Source organism: Crinia signifera, chromosome 3, assembly GCF_055691185.1.
Source record: "Crinia signifera chromosome 3, ASM5569118v1, whole genome shotgun sequence".
Taxonomy (NCBI): domain Eukaryota; kingdom Metazoa; phylum Chordata; class Amphibia; order Anura; family Myobatrachidae; genus Crinia; species Crinia signifera.
Window position 1 is genome coordinate 221,900,682 of NC_139219.1, and position 19,284 is coordinate 221,919,965.

Consider the following 19,284-nt stretch of genomic DNA (forward strand, 5'->3'; position numbering starts at 1 on the left):
TCCTTTGAGTTTGCCAAGGCAGGCATCGGTACAGCTTTAAATAAAAATGAATTCAAATAATAATTATTTTTCTTTATAATTAGGTGCCTCACAATGTTTTCAGTGCTGTTCTATTCGTGTTACTACGAGGGAGGTGTACTAACTTTCATAATTGAAAAATCCCCTTGTTTTGATGGTTAACATCAGTGCAACAGCTGCATTTACTAGACATGTAGAGCCCCCTCTTACACATGAAACAGTAATTAGTGCCTCCTGTAAAGCATTAGTGCATACTAGTGCTATGTATAGAAATAACATTTTTGCCCCTTATAATATATAAATAATAAATTCATTCCCCCTTTATAAAAATATATATTTTTAATACTGCATCCTTTTGGTACACAAATCAATATTATTGTTCCCTTTAGAAGAGTTTATAAATATTATTGCCCCTTTCACTGAAATACAGTACATAATAAACTTGCCCCTTTAATAAAATAATAAAATAGCTTTGCTTTATTAATTTTTTAAATAACATTCCTGAATGGTCACTAAAATGAATATTGTACCCATAATTATATTGGTAAGGATGTTCCCTAATACATCAGTGATCGCAGGTAATTGTCCAGCCAGGGGATATCTAATAAGCCCCAATCATCCAGGCCGTGCCATGGCTTATCAGGAACTTTGTTTCTCCTGCCTCAGGCAGGTGAAACTAACTTCCCAAAAGCAACCTGTTTTCCAGCTAAAACACCAGCCGAAAACGCACAAGTCTCACTCTACCTGTTTGTTTGAGCAGCAAATGTATTTTATTTTTTTTACGGGTGAAAATGGATTGCCTGTAAAACAAAAAATAAAAAGTCGGAGAAACATTGTCGCAAACTTACGTTTTTCGCACCTGATGCTCTTTGGGGTTAATTGAACATCTCTTTACTCTTTTCTTTATTTGATGTCATTAATTTTGAAATTTAAAAAACAAACAATATTTTTAGGATATGGACAAGCTTTTTCAGATACCACGTCTGTTCCTCTTGAGTGGTGCTTATTCATTTTAGTACTCATGCAACAACATTGTTCAATCCTTTAATAAAGGGGCAAGTGTTTTTTTCACCGAAGGGGCCTATAAGATCTCTAAATAGTAAACCCTGTGATTTTGAGCTTAAAGCCCAAATGTAACAGCCTGTGAATAGCAAGCATCTGTGACATTTTTACTTTAACTCCTAGATTTAAACCCAGTATTTTTTAAAGGCTTTAAATTCAGTAGCTAAATCATTATAATCTGGTGGCTGCCTGCAGCTCCCAGGCTATTACCAAACCACATTAAATGTATGGTAGTTTTAAAAAAAAAAAAAATAAACAATTAAATCTGTAATATTCGTCTTTTTTCAGTTCAAGGCATCATAGTCTGTATTTGTAACAATGATGCTGATAACTGTAAACCAACTAATTAAAAAAAAAATGTCCCTGCCCACTGCGTTTTGTCTTTGTGTTGTACAATTATGAGATATCTCTTTCACAGTAGCCACAACATTAAATGAAAAGATCTAAGTTACAACTAGGAATATCCACAATCTGGTCTTTCTTCAAATAAACTTTTTATCTTATATTTATATATATCTAGTCATATATATAGATATTTATATATTAAAATTACACATCTTTTTTATAAAAACAAAGATTTTTCCAAATTAACAACAAGAAAGAGAGAGGGAGAGCGAACAGACAAAACACTATAAGAGAGAAGATGCAACATTAACACATGTCCATGTAGCAGAACACTGGGTTGGTTAAACGGTTGACCCTTCAGGGTTGAGGAAGCCCTGTGTGGGCAGGTTCCGAAATAAGAGGCGCTTTGCAATGTCCATGCCAATGAATGCATTAAGCAAGGGAGTCCAGGTAGGTGTATGTTGTGCAGGTTGTCAGCTTCTTCGGAGGCGTTGCAACATCATCACCTGAAAAACATTAAAGCAAGTTATAACCACATCTGATTCCTACTATAAATAAGTCTAAAACAAACAATAGTATAGAATACAAACTGAGAAAATGCAGCGCCACTTGTGTGGTCCAATACAGTGGCTGGTAGACACTCACAAGTGTAAGGGAGTCAGCTACCCCCTAAATGTGTAGCAAGGAGAAATCGCTAATACAGATTTATAGGAAAAAGGGATAGGGGTATAAGCGACCTACGCTTTTATATTAATACATAAACCACTCTTTTAAATTATAAATATTTATAAAAGATCCAGGACACTCACCGGTCTTCTGTTTGGATAACAAACTTTTTAATCCACCTTCAGAAATTCAACATAAAGTGCAATGTGCATGACAGTGGGCCATTATATATATATATATATATATATATATATATATATATATATATATATATATATATATATATATATATATATATATATATATATATATATATAATTATATATATATATATATATGATAAAAAGAAGTTCTTAGCATAGAGATAGAGGTCATATAGGGGAATATCAATGCTTTTCGTGCTATCAGATTTCTTCTTCTGACAGGATGAAATGCATTGGGTCCCTAAGTGACTTCCATCTCAAAGCTAAGAACTTATTTTTTGCAGATGTGTATATAATATAATAAATATATATATATATATATATATATATATATACATACACACACAATAGTGGTATGGCGCCTGAATATTATACTTTAAACCAGAATGTCAGGTATTAAAAAATCCAGTGAAAGCAGAGAGAAGTTTTGTATTTGATATTTGATGAAGTATTTTATTCAAACGGTCCTTCAATAGGTTTGCACAGAATGTACAGTAGAGTGTTCCTCAATCATGAGTACATAACATAACAATGCCAAGGCACTTTGGCTATAACAGACTTCATCAGGGGTAAAATTCTGTATCTTCAAACAGAGATGATTCTGTAAGGAGGTTATATATCCATTATATAAAAAAGGATTGATATTTGGTGTACAACCAATTTATAGTAAATAAAGGATTTGTTGTTAAAATAAATAAATCCTTCGTCAGACGAAGTCCAGCATTACTGCGGTATGCACAAGAGATAAAACGCATTGAGGGATAAAAACACTCTCTAAGCCTTTAAGCCAGCTTTTTAATGTAAGATGTTAAACCTTTTTATTATATGTATGTCATTGTGTGATATTTTGTGCAATTAAAGCTTCATAAATTCACAATACTATGAGTTTTTTGCCTTTATCCACAAGACTGACGAATGACAGTATAAAACAAGTCTGACCAGACTGAGACCTGAACCGATTGGACAGGTGACTGATGGAAAACAGGCCCCTGACCAGAGGGATGTGAAAGATCATTTTGTCTTAATGCACAAATAGCACAAATATCTGGTATGAGAATTACTTTATTCCTCCAAAAAGTCACTAAAATGATTACACTAGAGGGCGCTGTTCTCATCCCTTCCTTCAGCAATATTATCCATGGGACAATACAACGACAATACAACGACAGTCCCTAACGGAGAACATAGGCAGCCACTCTAACAAAATGGGGAGTGTCCTGACTAACTATACTGGAGGAGAAGCAAATAACCATCAGTCATTATCTATAAAACTACTGTATATATTGTTTTATAGATTTGGAAGCGCCAAACCAGTACTCTTTTCTGAAATGTATATATATATATATATATATATATATATATATATATATATATATATATATATATATATATATATATATATATATATATATATATATATATATATATATATATTCCAGTGGGGCTGGCACTCACATCTTGTTTAATATATATAGCTTTGGTGACAATCCATATAGAGGGCCAGATGTGGTCCAATGTACATATATATTTGAAAGCAGGAGTCTTAAAGCGATAAAAGACTAATTTAATCAGGCAGCATGGCAAACAGTGATCAACGTTTCGGTCCGCCTATGGGACCTTTGTCCAGATTGCATAGGAATGCTCTACTTCATAAGTCAGCAGATAATGATAGCTCTAAGTATTTCCCTTGGGTTAAAACATACACTGAGTGGCCAAATTATTATGACCACCCATTCAATACAATGTTGGACCACCTTTTGCCCTTAATACTGCATGGATTCTTCTTGGCATGGACTCTATGAGATGTTGGTAGGTGGTATAAGAAATTTGAGACCATATCCAATGAACTGCACTTTCCAGTTCCTTAAGATTAGATGGAACTGGATACAGCTGCCTGATAGCCCATTCGATCGCATCCCACAGATTCTCAATTGGATTGAGATCTGGTGATTGTGCAGGCTAACTAAGCAAGGTAAGTCTCTGTCATGCTCTTCAAACCATCTGCGGACAATGCCACCTTTATTACCGGGAGCATTGTCCTGCTGGGAGTATCCATCCCCGGCAGGGTACACCATTAACATAACATACTTCATCTGCGATAACTCAAATACCCTTGACCATTCAGATGTTGTTCCACAGTAATCAAAGGACCCATACAATGCCAAGAAAACATTCCCCAAACCATAATATTGCCTCCACCAGCTTGAAGTGTTGTGATAGTGCAGTTGGGGTCCATGCTTTCGTGCTGTTTTCTCCATATTCGCACCCTGCCATCTGCATGGTGCAATTGAAAACGCAATCCCTCAGACCTCAAGACCCTTTTCCAGTCATCTACTGACCAATCCTTGTGCTCCTTTGCGAACTGGAGACATCTGCTCTTGTTCAAGGCAGACAGTAGAGCAGGGGTGGCCAACCGGTCAGAGGTAAAGAGCCGAAAAATATCGGTAGTCAAGCTAAAGAGCCAACATCATGTGCGCGCCAAAGGCGCATGCGCCCAAAAAAGGGGCGTAGTCTATTTTGACCCCTTGGGTGGGTGTGATACAAATATGCCTCCAATAGTGCAGTGCCATATATACATATGCCCCCCACGGTGCCAGGTATGCACCACGCGGTGCCGGGTATGACCCCACAGTGCCAAAAAGCTGGTATGCCCCCACAGTGCAAATTTCCCAGCAGCAGCACTCACCGTTGTTGCTGCAAGGTGGGGAGAGGACAGTCTGGTGTCCCCCTGCAGTCCTCCTGTCATGTCACCGATGGGAGGAGAGCACAGCACACCACGCGTCTCCTTCCCCCTCATTTCCCTGTGACTGGGCCGCCCACCAATCAAAGCTCGCTGGCCGGCTCCTGATTGGCTGCTGGCCCACGAGCTCTGATTGGCAGATGGCCCAGTCACAAGGATGCACAGTAAGGGGAAGGAGAGATGCGCGCTCTCCTCCCCTGAGAAGGAGAATGCATTCAGGGAACCGGCAGCAGGGGGGACTGGGACAGACGGTGGGCGGCGGGCAGCAGTGGGAGCAGGAGCCTCACTTTACAAGGGGGAGAGCCGCATGAGGCTCAAGAGCCACAGGTTGGCCACCACTGCAGTAGAGGCTTTCAAACAGGTCGTCTGCTTCCATAGCCAATACGGTGTAATGTGTAGCGAAAAGTTCGTTCAGAGACCTTCACAGTTGCTAATTGATTAAGATTCTCCACAATTCGATGTACAGTTGCTCTTCTTTTGGACTGGACAACTCTGGCAAGTCTTCTTTCAGATCAAGTATTCAGTACAACCACAAGCCTGACGTTGAGACACGGTTTTCTACTTGGTAGTCCACTCTCTGTAAACATTAATAACTGCTGCTCTCAAACACTTCACAAGTGCAGCCATTTTGCTGATACTAGTTCCAACGGTTCGAGCGCCTACAATCATCCCGTGTTCAAACTCAGTTAAATCACGTTTTTGCCCATTTCTTCACAAGCAACACAGTGCAATTGATGCTTGATCAACCCCTTAGTGTAGAGTGTCCTGACCAACGCGTTTCATCCCTTTTTCATGGTTGGGACTTCATCAAGGGTCATATGAGGTTTGGGACTTCATCAAGGGTCATATGACCCTTGATGAAGTCCCAAACATGAAAAAGGGATGAAACGCATTGGTCAGGTCACTTGGATACTAACTCCACTCTCCATGGTGCATGAAGCCATGAAGCACACTTCAGATAAGCGTTTATACTTTGTTTAAATTGTACGAGTCCATTACCTATTTTTTTTTTATTATTAAAACTTTTTTTAAACAATATCACACTATATATTTCTTACACTCCCCCCCCCCCCCCCTCTTCATGGGAGGATTTCTTTATTTAAGGTACCTAAACCTGGAAAGGTTCACAGGGGTCCCTGTTGTTGTCGGACCCCTGTCCAAAGTGAGTAATTTACTATTCCTTTTTTTCATTATACACTGGGTGCACTATAAGTTTAACCACATGGTGGCAGTAAAACATCACAAATCACCAGCTGTATATTAAGCAATTTTGCTAATAACATAATATATCTCCTCTCCTTTGGGCCCGTATACTCTATCCGAGTTCTTCAGTTGCAGATGAGGAGGACAATCAGGAGGTGGACATTAGAAAGACACTGCTACGAGTGATCTTTTTCTTTTTTTCTGGTACGTATATCACTTTATTTTCAAGGATATTCACAATTTATGTTTAACACTGAAGGCGCATTTGTCTACCACTGACTCTGTATTCCGTCGGAAAAACTTGGCCACTTGAGACTTTTTTGCAGCCACTTGTATTTTCGTGGAGTGTTATTAATTTTGTTTATATGTAAACGTAGTTGTACACATCACAACATTATTATTTAATTCATCACATACCACAGGTTTAAGGTTGTAGTGCTTAGTGCATCACACACACTTAATATATATGTATTTAAAAGTGTGGTTTATATATTAGTTAGGCAGAGTAGGTCGCTTATACCCCTATCCCTTTTTATAATAGTATAGAAGTCTGTAGAATAATGTAAGAGTTGCCATACAGTATATAACCTATTGGGGAAGTCTGTGTATATGGAGAGAATATATAGTATTGTTAATATAAATCATGGGAAAACACAGTTCCATTACTTGTGCTGGGAGCTGTTGTAAGACTCCAGAAGGTGGGAGCTAGCAGTCTCCAGATTCCAGTCAAACATCTCCAGGACTTTATGGCACTCCACTCGGGTCTTCAGTCCGAGGCAGAACAGCTGCTCAACCTGCAGCACAAAGAAAGCAGTGTGAAATTCGCAGCTTTGCTAGTCAACCAGAATCACCACCTTACGGGAATATTCAATGTTTGGCATTCTCCAACAGCCATCTCCCGACGGGGGAGATGGCTGCGGGGCCCTATTCAATGCTGTCTTCCCCGACAGCATTGAACAGGGGTTCTCAGCAGAACGAGAACAATATCACAAGCTGTTGGGGTCATTCTGCCGAGAAAAGCCGGAAATAAGCGAGCTCCCGGCCGGAGCTCGTCTATTTCCCCCCTCAACTCGCGGCCACGCCCCTTTCTCGCTGTCAGCGGCCGGGATATTGAATACCGACCGCCGAGCTCAAGTCGAGGAAAGCGAGAACAGGACAGGGGCACAGCTGTCGAGCTTGCTCGACAGCCGTACCCCTGACATTGAATACCCCCCTTAGTGTAGAGTACATTAAACGTGGTTTTAAATGCTAACTGATTATTCTCATGATGATTATATGAGTGCCCCTAACAGGGTCTTCTTTTCTTCATATCTTGATAAACATATGGCAATAAAGCAAGTTTTCTGGGTACTCTTTACCTAGAACGGCGCCCATCGGGGTGATCGCGGGATCGCGGGCAGTACATAAACGGCCGCAACGCGATGCCCGCGATCACCGCGATTTTCCCATAGGGAACAATGTTAAAAAGTCAGATTGACCGCGATTTTGCATTCAATGCCTCAATGCCCGCGATTTTACCATAGGAATCAATGTTAAATGGGCTACAGAGCCCAAATAGGCTCAATTAACCCTTAAATGTCACCCCAATTTTTTGACGCCACCCCACGATCCACGCCAACCCGAAGCGTGGCGAGCGCAGCGAGCCCGCGAGGGGCGGCGGTACGCGTCCTCCGACCTTTTCATGCCCTACTATCCACGTCGGCGTGGAGTTGAGAATAGAATAGTGTGGCGAGCGCAGCGAGCCACCGAGCCCGAAGCGTGGCGAGCGCAGCGAGCCCCGCGAGGGGACGCGGATACCTTCACAGTTATACGCGTCCCCTCGCGGACTTCACAGGTGTCCGTGGCGACGCCGACACCTGTGAAGCCCGCGAAGGGACGCGTTTACCTGTGAAGGTATCCGCGTCCCCTCGCGGGGCTCGCTGCGCTCGCCACGCTTCGGGCTCGGTGGCTCGCTGCGCTCGCCACACTATTCTATTCTCAACTCCACGCCGACGTGGATAGTAGGGCATGAAAAGGTCGCTGCGCTCGCCACGCTTCGGGTTGGCGTGGATCGTGGGGTGGCGTAAAAAAATTGGGGTGACATTTAAGGGTTAATTGGGTCTATTTGGGCTCTGTAGCCCATTTAACATTGATTCCTATGGGAAAATCGCGGGCATTGAGGCATTTAACATTAAAATCGCGATCAATTAGGCTTTTTAACATTGTTCCCTATGGGAAAATCGCGGTGATCGCGGGTACACGATTTTGATGTACCCGCGATTTACCCGCGATGCCCGCGATGACCGCGATTTTTTACCCCCGACGCCCGCGATTCTGATCGCGGGCGCCGTTCTAGGTAAAGAGTACCGTTTTCTGATACAGGTTGAGTATCCCTTATCCGAATATCCGTTATCCGAATCAGTGGCGTAACTACAGTGGGTGCAGGGGATGCAGCTGCTATGGGGCCCGGGGCTTGGGGGGGCCCCAAGGACCAGCTTGCTATACCCTGTACCCTTCTGTAGTTCATTTTATCTTTATTTTTCATGCTGCGCAGTCGGAGCTTACCAGAGGTAGCAGGGCGTGAGTAGAGTACGGGGCGGGGGTAGCGTGCCAGGCATGGAGAGATGTGTGTACTGTAGTGTTCCGGGCGGGAGTGTTGTATGTGTAGCGAGTCGCCTGGCTGAGGAACTCAGGGCTGTAACCTGTGCAGTGGGAGCAGCGCCCGGAGATGACCAGAGGTAGCGGGGCGGGGGTAGCGTGCCAGACAATGGAGAGATGTGTGTAGTGTGCCGGGGTGGGGGTGTTGCATGTGCAGCGTGCCGCCCGGCAGGGGAGCTCAGGGCTGCCCGCTGCAGCTGGAGTTTACCGGAGGTAGCAGAGCGGGGGTAGAGACCGGGGGAGGGGGCCAGGCGCGGATCTCCCCGGTGTCGAGAAGTATTGGAGACGTAACAGCGAGATCTGGAAGTTAAGTTCTGCTGTGCGGTGAGCTCAGCAAAGTTTAATTAATTAAACTTCTGGTGACTAGTCGGTCCATACACAATGGGCAATATATTGAGCGATATTGCTCATTTTGGTATGAGTGATATAGTTCAATATATCACCCATTGTGTACACTGGACGATTTGCTAATCCTCACTGTCATCTGGCCACCACCTTTAACACACTGTCGTCACTACCCCCCCTCCCCCCCCCCAGCATCAAGTAGTGTGTACAGTATGCACTTACTGATGCCACCTGCTGTCAATATCGGCAGCCGCAAGAATCACTCAGTGTGTATGAGCTTTTACACACCATATTCATGCGTACACACTTGGCGATGCAGGCAGCGGGGAGCAATGGGGGTTAACAATCCGCAGCCTCATCTGTACATGCACAGATGACAAAGGCGGTATTTAACTACCTGTGGGAGCGTGTGATGTCATGTCCCTATATCCACTTTTCCTTTTTTTTTTACTTTTCGGTGTCAATAAGGGAGGGGGGGGGGCCCTCTTAAGATTTTGCTATGGGGCCCACGAGGTTCTAGTTACGCCTCTGATCCGAATTATTCTGAAAACCATACATTCCAGAAAGTGAAAAATAAAAAAAAAAATTGCTAAAAACTTACTGGGGACATCTGTAACAGGAAAATAAGGAATAATCCGTTATCCAAAATTCTCCTGGTCCCGAGCATTTTGGATAAGGGATACTCAACCTGTACTGTATAAAAGGTATAACCAGGAGATACTTGTTTAAGGTTGTAAAAACTCATCCTCCATGAACTTCTCATTTACATAAATCAGAAGTCGATAGGGGAGGGGCTACAACTAACCTATGGTAGCATTAACAGGCCCAGCAGAAAAAACTGCATATTAGGTCATTCCAAATCCCTATGTGAAACAAAAGAAGGAAAAACATTTTCATTTATATCACTTAATTCCACATACAACTCAATTTTTTGCTTTTGGGTGGAATTACCCTTTAATAAAGCAGTCAAAAGGCAGAAACCAACAGCAACTATTTATTAATGTCTTTTGATTGATTGGATACAACACTCACTGGTTGCTAGATATTATATTGTATTGCATACAATATAATATGCCTTATAACAACTGTACATTTATTCCATCTAAATGACGCAACAAATGTGTTACTTCCTTTAACAAAAAGACATACAGTATAAGACAAGCATGTAAAACTGTGGCCCTCCAGCTGTTGTAAAACTACACTTCCCTGCCTTGCCATCGTTTTAGCATTCCCTAATAGCAAAACTGTGCCAAGGCATGATGGGGCTTGTAGCTTCACAACAGCTGGAGGGACATGCTTGGTATAAGAGCTAGAAGTAGTGACTGTATGGGAGCTGAATAAAGGTGTACCGGACAGTTTTCCGACGCCAGGATCCCGACACTCGGGGTCCCGATGGCCACCGGCTATTCTCCTTCGTGGGGGTTCACGACCCCTAAAGAGGGAGAATAGAATATTCGCTACGCTCGCCACCATGCACGCAAGGGGCTTTGTTGCACTCGCCCCGCTGTCTGAGTTCGGGCAGTCGGGATTCCGACGTCGGGCTAATGACTGTCGGGATCCCGACTGTCGGGACCATATACCACACCCGAATAAAGAACACACATTGCAGTAGGGACCATGCAGCTTACGATATAAAGGAAAGTGTTAATGTGGGTAAATGTGGGACTGTTATAACAGTGCCAGGCATCTAACAGAGGACTTTAATTTAGTTGTGGTCAAGTCATTTTTATTATGAGCCATGTAAAGAACAGCTATACTTTTCATTATACTTACAAACTTCAAAATAACCTGTCAGTCTTTGTTGACATTAACCTATTATTATTATAATTTTATTTTTAAGGCGCCACAAGTGTTTCGCAGCGCCGTACAAAGGAACAGTACAGGGAGACAAAGCTTGGCATAACATTGAATAAATAACAAAAATAGAGTACAAATAAAGAGTGCCACAGTTCAATACACATTACAGCTTAAATATAAGTAGTGAGGACTCAATCAACACGCTATAGGAGGCTTGAGGCCAATGATGGAGATGAGTATGCGGAAGAAGATGGTCACTGAGTGTTTGAGCAGCTGTGAGTGAAATGTGAAGAGAAGTGGGCTTTGACAAGAGGAGGGAAGAGGGCCCTGCTCGGAGGAGCTTACAATCTAGTATAGTTACAGCTACATCTAACAAAGCATGGGTCCGAATTCAGCCCCTTCCCTGATGTTCAGGGTCTGCGCGTGTGCGTGCATGCATAGTTGTTGAGTTTTACACTCGCCAAGCCATTCGCTCCAGACAGGGAGGGCCAGGGGAAGGCAGGGGGCGGTCGCAGGGCATCCCCATAAAAACACTCTGCGTTCCCCTGAGAACACAGGTGTAGGGATGCCTGTGACATTTCATGACATCAGTGCCTGCCCCCTTTTCGGTGGATGACTAGTGTAAAGAAATGTAGAATTGAAAACTGGCACTTCACAGAGAGAGAGAATTGAAACTGGCACTTCTATCTACGCCACTTATCTCTACCTCATATAAACACAGTAGTGACTAAACAGCCATTTACAACCTACCAGATTTTGACATTAACTGAGGTGTAATACCCTGCTCCCCTCCAACACATACAATGGAATAGATCAGATCAGAAATACTGTAGACACGGCAGCTTGCATGAAGTACAGATGTATTGCATTATGTCATACCTCTGAATATGCACATGCTCTTTAGTGTCCACTTAATAAATTCAGCATATTGACTAGTGTGCCTCCTACTATATGAAAGTTACAGATGTAGCACCGCTCATCCAGTGCCAAGGCATGCGCGTCCCAGTTTGCCATCGGCGGGGGACGGGAACCCTGCCCGTCTCCGCTTCAGGGAGACAGGCAGGGTTAAGGGGGGGGGGGGAGCGGGGAGGTGGTTGAACGTGGCAGGGACCGGCAGTGAGCAGCGGGGGGAGCTCCGTTGTAAGGGGACGCACGCGGAGTCTGGCGGGGCTGCACGTGGCGAATCCACCGCCAGCCCCTGCAAAGACTACAGGCGCACCATCTGTATGCTGACATTATTGTTTAAAGCCTGGCCAAACCTGCTGTAACGTATTGCCTATACACTTGTACATACTCAAATATAAATGGCCTAATTCTTCTCCATCTTTTTGTGTTCCCTCTAAGTTTCTTTTGCAGGGTGCGCTCCCTCCACATTTTTAAAACCTCAAAATGAACCCTGCCCTTTTTCAGTGTGGCACTGTGCTCCCTACTGTGCTGACATGCCGCTGAGAACTCACGGTGTATGCCATCATGTGTAATGAGCATTATGGTGTGTGGTATAATGTGTAAGAGGCATTACAGTGTGTGCCATAATGTGTAAATGTCATTACAACAGACTATGTAATGGGCATAGCAGAGTATGACAATGTTTAAAGGGCGTAATCCTAGCGCAGTGTGCAATTTTTTATATATATTTTATTTTCTTGTTTGTAATGTAAATTTCTAATATAAAATGTGCCCTGCCGATTGAAAAAGTAATCCGCCTGGTGGTCAGTACCCTGCCCTAAAAAAATCCTAGAGTGAACACTCTGGCCTTATTCTAGTTCACTCTTTCTGACAAAATCCTTCTTAGATGGACAAAACCATGTGCACAGCAGGGGGGCAGATGTAAAATGTGCAGAGAGAATTAGATTTAGGTGAGTTATTTTGTTTCTGTGCAGGGTAAATACAGACTGCTATATTATTACACTGCAATATAGATCTCACTTTGAAGTAAAACCCCACCCAAATCTAATTCTCTCTGCACAAGTAACATCTGCCCCACCTGCAGTGCACATGGTTTTGTCCATCTAAGAAGGATTCAGAAAGAGTGAACTAGAATAAGGCCATATGTTCCCACAGATCAATATTTTTTTTGTTTTCAAATTTGATTGAATCTAGTATGTTTTGTCAATGCAGCAATTAATAGCAGCATCATTCCTACTTTTCCTGGCTTTCCGCAGCTTGTGTGGTGACTCTGGTCTTATGCTAGCACCATATTTATACAACTGCATACCAGATACACTTACACTTGCAGGGTATGGATCAATGGGCATGTTGGTCGACACCATTAGGTCAAAGTGCATTAAGGTCGACATGCAGGAAGGTCAACGTACAGAAAGGTCAACATGACTGAAGGCCGACATGGGTTAGGTCGACAGGGTCATTAGGTCGACACAAGCATAAGTTGACATGGGGACATCAACAGTCAAAAGGTCGACATGGGGTTTTTCAATGTACCAGATCGCATATAAAATTAGTTAGTGCAGCCCCGTGAAGCAGCTTTGTTACATCAAATTGCAACTAATGGGAATATCCAATTAGCATAGAAAAAATGATCAGAAGCAGAAAACTGAAGATTTTCCTGATTGTTCACTGATTGGTTGCACTCCTGAAAACCTGCCCTTTAGTAAATATAACCCAAAGAGTTGATCGAGTATTTACCATACCTTTAGGTACTGGATAGCTTTCTGAACATTCCAGCCATGGTTCTGTAGGGCTGTCTGACACTCCTCTGTGGTTACTCCATGGACCATGTCCTGAACCTGGGAATGGGGAATAATTGCAATGTTACCACCTGATAAATGATACAGAAGTCCAAACACTCATGCAAAGAAGGGGGAATAATAGCTACTGCGAGACAGTAAATCTTTAATGGAGTATAATTAAAATAGTTTAATATTAGAGATAGTCCATTATTTTTAAGAAAGCCTTCTTAAACATAAGGGGTCCCTCATAAAATTGCAATATTGTAGAAGAACATTACAAATGTTATGTATATGCTGTGCCATGCTCCTGGGTCTGCATGGTCAGCCCATCTGTAAGGGTAGGCTCAAACATTAGCATGATAAAATGGCAACTATGGGGTGTGCAACATGTTTCAGTTTCTGATCAGAAAAATGACAGAGCAGAGAATTATTTGCTGAATGCAGTGATGTCACAGTACAGATATTGTCCTCCCTCATCGTTGCTGCAATCTTGTTATACAGCCCTTCTAGTCGCGCCAAGACGCGAGTGCATTTACTAACGCTGGGTGTCTTTCTATGCATTTTTACTGGAAAATAGTGTAATGTAGCATTTCGTATGAAGGTACAGCCGTGGTGGCACACAGACTAGAGGAATGCTGCATATCATTTGAATCAGTCGGCTTGTGTGTCTTATTCACATAGTGATGTACTGTAGACACTCATTCAGCCCCAGGGACTCATGGGGAATGTATGCTGAGTTTAGCCCACTCTCATGGAGCTAAGCTCGGCATACATTTCCCCACCGAGACCCTGGGGCTGAATGAGCGCCTGTGTAGCATAATTATTGTACAACACGGTGGTGGTCCGAGACTATCGGCCACAAGGAAGCCCACCCTTATGGAGCTACAGTAAGTTCTGCATACTGTACACAGGTAAAGGGGAAGCAAGGGTGTGACATTAAATAGCAATGGTGCTTCATATATCCATCTGCAGCACTGTACTGTCATTTTCATTATTGGAGCAATCGCCACCTGGCTGCGAAGTAGTGTAATTACAGTGCGCCAAAACGGGACATTTCCCATGGCCCGACAATGAAGCCAGGCTAGCGGGCCAACAGAATAGGTGAGCGTGGCTACATCTTTATAAACTAAAGGGCCCCACATACAGCACGATATTCAGGCATTTTCTGAGCGATTCTAACAAATCGCTCAGAAAATGCCTGAAGATGCATGTAAATCGCTGTGTATATAGCCCACACAGCGATTTACATGTGCGCACCCGCCGTTCTGAATCTGTCCAAGATTCAGAACGGACGGGCTGTACAATTCACAGCAGTCGCTCAGAAAGCTCCTGCTCATCTCCCGCATGTGTGGCTGCGGGCAGATGAGCAGGGCCGAGCGACTGCGGACGCCGCAGACCCGCCGCACCCCGCGCCGCAGAACCCGCCGCCGCCACCCCTGACCCCCCTCCCCCACCAGCAGTAGCACCCATCGCCACCCCCCACCTCACCTCTCCTCTCGGCGGCAGCGGGGCGGCAGAAATGTAAAAAAAAAAAAATAATTAAATTTCAAAATGGCCGTGGCCAGCCAATAACGGCTCGCTATATTAGCCAGCTCGAGACAGGGTAGGGGCAGTCAGTCCGACGGCGGAGGAGGAGAGAATAGCTCCTGAAGTCCTGGGAGGCGTGGCCAATGCAAAAGAGCTTAAAAGGCCGCCGCCCCCAGGTGAAGAACACAGATGAAGAGGCAGAAGCCCTGGGAGGCGGCGGCCATGCAAAAGAGCTAAGGGGGCCGCTGCCCCCAGGTGAAGACACCGCAGAAGCCCTGGGGGGGGGCAGGAGCCCCCCTGGGTGAAGACCAGATGCAGTTAATAAAATACTAAAACATCTGTGTTTGTGTTTTATTTTAATATTTACTTTACAGGGGGGCTATAGGTACCGACGGGCCTTTAATGCCCCACATGCTGGTACCTGTGGTTCTCCCAAGTGCCAGCATGTGGGGCAGGCTTGCTGGGACCTGTAGTCCTACTGTAAAAGACAATATTACTGTTAAACAAGCTATCAACCCTGCACCCACCGCCCAGGGGTGCAGGGGATAGCCCCGGGCTGCAGCCCAGGCCTGGGGTGCCCTGGAGAGGGGGGACCCCCTTATTTGGGGGGGGTCCCCACCTCCCCAAAAACTCCCGGCCTGGGCTGACTAGTTAGGGTGGGTAATGCTTTGGCCACGGGACACCATCAAGCGTGTCCCCTGGCTATGGCATTACACCCCCTGCTAGTGGAGCCTGGTGCTGGTCTCCAAAATATGGGGGACCCCTATTCATTTTGTCCCCCGTATATTGGAAACCAGGGCCAGCTCAAGAGCCTGGTGCTGGTCCCCAAAATCCAGGGGACCCCACGCACTTTGTCCTCTGGATTTTGGGAACCAGGAATATTAGGGGGAGGTGAAAGAATACTTATTAAAGAAGACATTAGTTATGTGCTAGATGTGTTCAGTAATAATAACATTTTTGTGATGAAGTGCAGTGTTTTTTACTTCACTTTCTGTGACAGATTTGAAATCTCCCGTGCTGAATCTCCCAATTTGAATCTCTGACACAAATCTCTCTGTATGTGGCTCATTGTCTGAAATGAGCCACAAGAGTGAAATCTCTTGTGCTGAATCTCCCGTTATGTATCTCTGGCACACATCTCTGCGTATGTAGGGCCCTAAAGTCAGTCAAAAACATCTATATGTAAAACTAATGTCAACCATGTCAATGCCGACTTTTTGCTTATGTTGACCTTCTGTTCATTTCGACCAGGGTATGTTGAACCTTTATAGGTGTCACCCAAGTCACTGTTGACCATTAGTGGTTGACCTAGTGACTGTCGACGTATGGACCGGATATCAATTGTGACAGTAGGCAGCCATTTTATGGTTGTTTAGGTTAGCAGACATTAGCATTTCTAACTCAAACAAAACATTTGAGATTATGCAAAGATAACCATTGAGAGGGGAACTGTGGCATGCTCCAATGAAAACAATGGGTACATTTGCAAAAACACTAAATATTATGAACCATCACATATTGTACTCCCATATGGTCAAATATGACCAAGAACACACCAGATTGCCCAAAGATTATTTATTACTCAAACACACTTTGCCACCAACATATTCCGCTGCGCTTTACAATTGGAAACAACAGTGATAAAACAAACTGGGTATTAACAAACTGATATAGAGGTCGGAGGGCCCTGCTTGCAAGCTTAAACCTTAGAAACAAATGAATATGCTATATGTGCTCATACTACTCAATCAAATATACCCCTGAAATGATGCCCACGATCTACTGCATGCCTATGCAAGGCATCTAGGCGCCCTAGGCAAACCTATAGGATACCGCCCCCCCCCCCCCTATAGAGGGAGGAAGCGACACCTTGTAAAAAAAAAACTGCCACCATCCTATATGAGATGACCCCCCTCATAGAGATAGGAAGCGCACCTTGTAAAATTATCACTGCCACATGCCACCATCCAGATGACTGGCAGTGGGTGGCATATCAGAGTGACACTGACTGAGTAGCTGGGTGGGTAGGAGGGGGAAGGGGGCGGGCGGCGGCGGCTCCTCCACCCGCCGGAGATTTTCATGCCTGCTGTGTCGGTGTCTAAGCGCACGGGCACGGCACCGGGTGGGGGAGCAGTGCATTCACACTGTCTTGCCAGCGGGGGCAGGGGCTGCCGCCGCCCCGCCGCCGAAGTTTCCCGCTGGCTGCTGTACTTAGTAGGCCTGATGACCGTCCGGGCGACTGACTGACTACTGTCTGTCAGCGCTGGCGGCAGGCCGGCAGCCATGTACACGGGCGGGCTCTGGCGGGGGATGGGGACGGGGGGGACAGGGGTCTGAATTATACTCACAAGCAAGCTGCAGTTGTTGTTGTTGCTGTGTGGGTGTGGAGTTTCTCTCTGCAGCCGCTGCCTTCACCTTCTTGTTCCTCCTCTCTCCTCTGCGGTAGCAACGTGCGTTGCGTAGCAGCTTCCTCCTGCTGCTGCTGCTGGCCAGGCCAGCTCCCTACCGCCCTCCAGTGGCCGGCACCCTAGGCAAATGCCTAACCTTGCCTAGTGGTGGCGCCGGCCCTGTGCCTATGGCACACTTACAATAGCACCAGACTGTATTTTAATACACATCTCTATGGGGCTGCAAATAAAAATCTGTGATTTTGTAAGAGGACACTATGTTTATGTTTTTTTCAATGGCTACCATTATAGATATCTATTGGTACTTATGTAATATCTGGGCTCCCATTTTTCTTATGAGACCGCGTCCCCTCGCGGGGCTCGCTGCGCTCGCCATGCTTCGGGCACGGTGGCTCGCTGCACTCGCCACACTATATAAAATCAACTCCATGCTTAGTTGGATAGTAGGGGTATGAAAAAATGGGGTGCATTTAACATGGGAGCCCAGATAATACATAAGTACCTATCTATTTGTTACATAGATTGGTTTATCTTATGTATCATCTCTTTACAAAATGTGCAGACTAAATAACAGTAACAGGTACTGGTTGTTCCCACATCCCATATTCTACAAATATATCCATATAAAGAACCCTCATTCTGTAGATCTGTAAAATGAAAGACGTTTTTTACAGTTCATAAGGAGAGTTCTGATCCAAGGTCCTCACAAATACAGTATTTGCTCAAGTGGCAATCAGCACCCTCTGTCACTCTGTCTGTGATAATGGGGTGATACAAGTAGCAAATGGAATTTCAGTTGCTTATATTTCTGGCATTGTAAATATCCTCCATGTAATATAAATGACACCACTGTATATACATTTTCATTCCTTACATGAATACACAATGTTACATTGAGAACACATGCACTCAGAAAGCCAGAGAATAGCACTTTGTAACACGGAGGGTGAGTCACATTCTTACTGGTCCCCTGGATGTGGCCACTGAACGATATTGTTAATGATGCCGTTTGAGGTGTATGCACTATATCGTTTGTCCAGGAGTTCAAGCTAGTTCAAGGGGAATTGTTAGCACTATTGTATCGTTTGCACTGTCGGCTAATGTGTAAAACACAGGTATTTAAACTAGAAGCTAATTATGCTTTTAAAGTACTCATTAATCATTAATATATTCATATGAGCCCACATACTGCATGAATTACCTATTCAAGTGTGGGTATATTTTCAACTGAAATGTGACATTCATTGGGGTAAATTTAATACTGCAGGATGAGAGATTCAGAAAGTTAGAGGTAAGAAATCTCCAGTTTTTTTAAAGCAGCAATCATTTACACAGCAAAACCAGTTTGATTTCCTATTACATTTCACCCATTGGGGGAAACTTACTAAGATGTGTATTCTACTTCACATGTGATGTTGCTATGGGCAACCAATCAGATCCTGTTTACTATCTTCTAGGGTGCTAAATAAATGAGAAGTAGATTTTGATTGGGTTCCCATAGAAACATCATATGTGAATTAGAATACACATCTTAGTAAATTTCCCCCATTATCTCTTTTGCTGGTACATAATTATTGACTAAAAAGAAATATATACAGCAGGACAAACTCTGCTTCTGCAGCACTGTAGCTTTAAGAGTGACAACA

General features: G+C 44.0%; 1 protein-coding gene across 5 annotated transcripts in view; it reads right to left on the bottom strand.

Moving 5' to 3' along the window:
- Nucleotides 1-1,557: 1,557 nt before the first annotated feature.
- Nucleotides 1,558-19,284, bottom strand: part of TNK2 (tyrosine kinase non receptor 2) — a 155,996-nt gene continuing 138,269 nt past the window's right edge. For all 5 annotated transcript variants that reach the window (XM_083177499.1, XM_083177500.1, XM_083177497.1 and 2 more), the window contains 3 exons: nucleotides 13,665-13,760; nucleotides 6,904-7,031; nucleotides 1,558-1,931 (listed from right to left, as the gene is read on the bottom strand). In XM_083177499.1, the coding sequence (XP_083033625.1) occupies nucleotides 1,928-1,931; nucleotides 6,904-7,031; nucleotides 13,665-13,760 (228 nt within the window). In that variant the 3' untranslated portion in view covers nucleotides 1,558-1,927. The remainder of the gene's footprint in view (nucleotides 1,932-6,903; nucleotides 7,032-13,664; nucleotides 13,761-19,284) is intronic.